Source organism: Haplochromis burtoni, unplaced genomic scaffold, assembly GCF_018398535.1.
Source record: "Haplochromis burtoni strain Fernald_Lab_line unplaced genomic scaffold, NCSU_Asbu1 Contig_72, whole genome shotgun sequence".
Classification (NCBI taxonomy): Eukaryota; Metazoa; Chordata; class Actinopteri; order Cichliformes; family Cichlidae; genus Haplochromis; species Haplochromis burtoni.
Genome location: NW_024582433.1, coordinates 1,520,407 through 1,526,406, shown reverse-complemented (window position 1 = coordinate 1,526,406; position 6,000 = coordinate 1,520,407). Strand labels below are relative to the sequence as shown.

The 6,000-nt window shown below is 40.3% G+C and overlaps 1 protein-coding gene across 19 annotated transcripts in view; it reads right to left on the bottom strand.

Moving 5' to 3' along the window:
- dnm1a (dynamin 1a) overlaps positions 1-6,000 on the bottom strand; it is a 51,518-nt gene that overhangs the window by 25,415 nt on the left and 20,103 nt on the right. For 11 of the 19 annotated variants that reach the window (XM_005930103.3, XM_005930111.3, XM_005930107.3 and 8 more), the window contains exons 11-14: positions 2,915-3,001; positions 1,106-1,176; positions 969-1,020; positions 215-226 (exon numbers count right to left, since the gene is read on the bottom strand). In XM_005930103.3, the coding sequence (XP_005930165.1) occupies positions 215-226; positions 969-1,020; positions 1,106-1,176; positions 2,915-3,001 (222 nt within the window). Of the gene's footprint in view, positions 1-214; positions 227-968; positions 1,021-1,105; positions 1,177-2,914; positions 3,002-5,414; positions 5,554-6,000 lie in introns of all 19 variants that reach the window. The other 8 variants (XM_005930102.3, XM_014336086.2, XM_005930106.3 and 5 more) reach the window with 3 other exon arrangements.

Here is a 6,000-nt window from a genome sequence, read left to right as displayed (position 1 = left end):
GATCTCCACACACACACACACACACACACACACACACACACACACACACTCATGTATCCACTATTAATTACAGCCTAAAATACATAAAAGACATACAAGTTTAAACATTTATAAACACATAAATCCTGATATATGTTACGTGTATGGATGTGAGCTCATACATACAAATGCTCACCTGCAGATATGCACAGAATCACACCCCCACACTACTCACCATGATTTCATCCTGAAGTGTAAAAGCCACAGAGAGAAGGAGGAAGGGACGAAAGAGAGCAAAGAAGAAAACACTCAGAGGAAACTCAAGGCAACAAAATGACAGATACTAAAACATATAGAGCTGATAAGAAGAAGAAGAAGAAGAAGAAAAAGAGAGTAAAATAAAAATATGCTAAAAGTAGAAGAAGAATGCACAGGAAGCGCTTCAAAACACTTTAAAAAAGCAACGTCATCCAAAAGCTGTTACCGAACCATAAATATGTAGCCATTACACTTAAATATTCAGTTACTGTACTGTGTTGTTGTTTTTTAATTAGAAGGCTTTCTATTGGGTGGAAAGGTGATAACTGTTGTTGTCTTTAAAGCTTTAAACCGCAGGAGCTATCATGGTTTTTCACCAAAAGGACAAGCTGTTTCGTGACCACACAAGTGTTGTCCATTATTGTGTAACGTGTACAAGAGCAGCACAGGGTTGTGGCATTGTATAACTAATGGGCTGTTGCCCACTGTAACCATAGACCGTATAGCCGTGCAACATTTACCATGAGCGAAAACACAAGAGCTGAGTGCTAACAGAGCTAAGCCTTAGGGTAAAACTTTATAAAGTTCAGCTGGCATGTTGCTTGCCAACAGACAAAACATATTTGGAGGAGTGGAATCATCGTGTTACAGCAGCTGAAAGAGGCCTGGAGTGAACAGCACAGCTCTGCAAGAGTACAGACAGCGTGCCTGCCTGTTAGTGATCGGAGTACCTGATTGCCGGCTGCTTTCTTCTTGCTCATCTGGTTGATCCTCTGCTGGGCACTGCACAACAAAACATGCGATACTGTACTTTGACCTTAAGTAGTAAAGACTTTCCACTGTAGCGGCAGCAGATTTCTAAACTTACTTGGCAAATCCGATGAAGTCCTCATGGTTAGTGTTCATATAGGACAGCTCAATATCTATCAACAGCAACACCTGAACAGAGAGAGTAAAACAGTCAGTTTTATACTTATATATCATATTTTGGAGCCCTGGTCCCCAGCTTTCATTTTGTAATTCAGCCGCACTCAATGAATTAAATCTGAGGTACTTTCTATGTATCATTGAATCTGAATAATCTTTATTATCACTATACACACAGAGCAATGCAACATCACAAAACTGGTTTCTTGGAGTTTGCCTTTTTTAAACTTCTTTCTCGTAACAGTGTGTGTGTGTGTGTGTGTGTGTGTGTGTGTGTGTGCATTTACACGGAAATGTTTGGAAAGGTCATAGCGTTCAGTGAAAATTATAGGGGAACGAGGCAGCACAGAGGTTACACTGTCACCTCACAGCATGAAGTTCCTGATTCAAAACCCAGATGGGAAGTTTCCATGTTCTTCCTGTTCCTACATGGGCTTCATTAGAGTGCTCTGGCTAGGTCAACTCACTCAAAAGCCACTGCATTAGGTACACCCTTTCATTTAATTCAGTCATGGTCAAGACCTATTCACGTTCAAAATGAGCCTCAGAATAAGAAAGAAAGGTGATTGAAGTTATTCTGAATCTGGCATGGTTGTTGCTAGATGGGCCGGTCTGAGTATTTCAAAAACTGCTGATCTGCTGGGATTTTCCCACACAACCATCTCTAGGGTTTTATGGAGAATGGTTCAAAAAAGAGAAAATGAGCAGCAATTCACTGGCTAAAAATGCCTTGCTGGTTCTCGAGGTCAGAGGATAATGGTCAAACTGCTTCAAGCTGATAGGAAAGCAACCGAGGTATGCAGAAGAGCATCTCTTAATGCACAACTTATCAAACCTTGAAGCAGATGGGCTTCAGCAGTAGACCACATCGGCTGCCACTGATCATTATATATACATCATAGAAACTATGAGCACTGTTGGTGACTATGTCGATCCCTTTATGACCACAGAGCACGGAGCAGTGATTATGGATATGCAGCTGACAAACCTGCAGCATCTGTGTAATACTATCATATCAAAATGGACCAAAATCTCAGAAGAGTGTTTCCAGCATGTTAGTAAATCTCTGCTACACACAATAAAGGCAGTTCTGATGGAAAACTGGGTCTTGAACAATACGAGCAAGGTGCAACTAATAAAGTGGCTGGTGGGTGTATATTGGGCGTATGTGACTTAGGTAAAGTGTTTAGATTAAAGCGCTGTATGAATTCATGGTTAAATGTGACTTGTAGTCTTAAGCACTGTGATTGGTCAATAAGTACAATTAAACTGATATACTTTAAGAAAAACTATTTCAGCAGGAAGTGAGTAAGAACAAACTGTTAAAAGCCCCTGCTTCTTTGCAGAAATACTTTCTACATTACAAATTATTATATTCTCCATAAAAAATGAATATGAAATAAGATTAAAGCACTAAATAGGAGCAGCTTGTAACTGAAAATGGTTTGCAGACATGGAAATCTTGAGATAATGGACCACTAGTTGGAAACAGACCAGTAAAAAGATCTCACAGCTGCCTTCATGAAAGCAAAATATCACAACTTTAAGAGACAACAAAGCACTTTCCTTCCTAAGACATCATGATGCGGTTATTATATAGAACAATGACAAATTCCAGCACACACCAGGATGCACACTGATTTAAACCAGGACAAAACAATTCATCCATATCATTGTTTTACACAAACGTACCACACCATCACAACCCCCCCACACACTTTACACCGTACACACTGTTTGTCTGCTTTACCTGTCCTTTAGTGCGGCTTTCTCTGTCTCTGATGTGCTGAGTGACAATTCTCTCCATCTCCTCCCTCAGCATGGGGTACTGAGCCAGCTGTGAGCACAGAAAACGGTAGGTAAGTAGCCCAAAAAACAAACACAGATCCCAACACATGCACACACTGTCACACGTCAATGTACAAGATTCAGTAAACAAATTTAAAAAAAAAAAAAGATCTCACAGAACCACAGCACACAGTTCCACAACACAACAAAATACAGAAACACAATTAAACACGGTATGTTTGAGGGGGTCTGGGTTTATCGCAGACTCAGCTCTAGTCACTGCTCACCCTGAGTGGGTGTTGACTTGTGTTAGATTAAATAATACGTGCCAAATGTGTATTCGTTCCCACCGTGTAACAAATGCAAGAGAATAGAGCAAAGTCTGTGATTTTTCTTCTTTTTCACCACAAACACAGAATAAACAATGTTCCTGGCAGAAAAAGCTTTCTTTTTCCCAGCACACTGTGGGTCTTTTTCCATGAGCTCATTGCAAAACCCACGAACGCAGACGCTGGTGGGTCTCCAAAGTGACACAAACACATTTGGAGAAGTGTGAGGAAAGAGAGAAAAGCAAAAAAAAAAAAATCAAATAATCGCAGCACGAGAAAGAAAGGCTTTCGTGCAAGTTACAGTGCATCTTTGGAGGGTTAGTGAGTAGGTACCGATTGGCCTTTTTCGTTGTTTGGGAGCTTATTTAGCGCCTTCCAGGTCTGATCCACTGACAGAGCAGATGACACCGATAAAGAAGAAACACTTTAAATAATTTTTGCCAGTATTTGAATTAAATAAGTGACTTTTTCAGGTCCTACTGCCAATAATAATGAGGCTTTTCAACATCACACAGCATACACTGCATATTTAAAGTTTTAGAGGACCGAGGGTGCATATCTGAAGCATATCTCCCAATCAGAATGTTGATTTTATTTAGAAGGCACACACAACTAACAACGGCATCACTGTGCCGTTACGAATGGAGACTGTTTGAACGAGAAGCATTTCATGTTCTTGTACCAAATAGCGAAAAGTTACGTGCGCCATATGGAAGCAGATAATTTATGCAGGTAGAAAGATGCAACGCAACTTGACGACAGACACGGTCTGTCAAAATCTGCTGCTGCAGTCAGTGACTTCAGAACTGACACTGAAAAAAAAAAACAGTGGAGAGAAGAGATTCAGGCTGGCATGCAATGCAAAGAAGCAGGGAAAGGGTGGAGGGTGGGGGACGGGGAGGTGTGGGAAGACTTCAAACTGACCCCCTTTGTGGATTTTCCCAAACACTGGGTATTATGTTACAGTATCTTTTTGATACAGTGAAATAACTGCAAAAGCGTGACAGTGAAGAGAAATCCAAAGGAGGCGGCACTGCTACTCTGTGCTGGTCAGTCGCTTAGCGAGGAAGCAGCCATTCAAAGGTTTGTGCAGGACGACGGGACGGAGAGGACGAAAGAGAAATGAAAGAAGAAATAAAGAGACGCTCGAATCACGTCAGTTAGTCAATGAGTGGAAGTACACAACCAGTCACTCCGGTATATTGAACCACACTGACAGAGACAGAAAAGGTGTGATTTTAATCCGGTTAAATCAAACGGTTTTTAGACATCATGAAATATACTGAGGAAAAAAACCAAAAAGTTGTCTAACATGCGGTGTGCTTGGTTGTCAATATAAGGCCGGTTATAACCGACAAAAAAACCAAATGATAACCATAGTTTAGTTACAATAAAGGTTACGTGGTTACATAAGGAGCAAGGATAGACTGATAAGTGCTGATTAAAGTTTAGTGTGTTTCAAAACTTACATTCATTCATTCTTTATTTATTTATTGTGGGTCGGTTTACAAATACTGCTCAACATTTTATGTCACTTAAAAATGTCCTAATTTGGGGGGTTTTGTGTCTTTTTTTAATTAAAAAATGCTTTTTTTAATCAAAGACGTTGTAATTGTTGATTATGTTTATCACAGCTGATTAAGGTGGAGTCAGTGGAGTCTCTGGAGCATCAGACTTGTGCACTACTCTCTTTACAGAGGAGCACAATGTGGCTCATGTGGTACCATTTAATTATGCAGCCTTTTGACGTCATTAGTATTGTACGAGCTCTGCATTGCCACATATGTTTGTACATGTTTCAATAAATCGCTGCACCTTTTTCCCATATAAAGATATAAGACTTTAGCACAGCAACGTAGCTTTTTATGCATAGTCTTCATATAACATTATTTAACATGTATAAAATATAGCATTGGCGCTATTTTAGCCAGTCATTGCATTAAAAAATTATTTTCTTCCTTATAACCAATAAATATAATATACAAGGTGTTTTTGGGATACAAATACTGTTTGTCTCTCATATATCTCTTCATATAAAGTATGGGTAAAAAAAACCCTCCAGCTATCAGTCTACCCTTACCTGTAAGATTAACAGAGATAACGAAAGTGGCTTTGTTCTCTTTAACATTTTACCTTTTGGCTACACTTCTGTATGGTGAAGGTGAGTTCACTCACTACCATATCTATACACTTCAGTGTGGGCTCCTTCAGCTTTTGGATCTGCTTTTTCACTATGGCTTCAAAAGCCAGGTCGGGGGTGAATAGCCCCGTCCTGTAGAGATAGGTAGGCAGTACGAGAGAGAGAAAGGAGCAGGAAAGAAATAAAAACGATAGAAATAGGTGGGGAAAGAGGAAAATTAAAAGCATCGAATGAAGAGTTGTAAGTGGAGGTAGAAAGGAAATACAGTAAAAAGATGAGACCAATTTAAAAGAAAGCCGTGAGAACAGATGGTGAGGGAGAGGGGCAGTAAACAGATGAGGCAGGTGAAAATTGGAGATGAAGCAGGAGAACAGATTGAAGATGACAAAGACAAGAGTGGGGTGGGCGGGGGGGGGATAAACAGCACAGAAGGAAGAAAGTGCAAGTGAGACATTTGGTTTCCCCCTAAAGCCATCCTAAAACAGGACAGTGCTGGAGCCTCTCTCTATGAACAAAGAAGACGAGGAGGAGACTGAAAGAAATAGAAAGAGCTCCCAGCCTGCGTGACTCTGCCAGCCA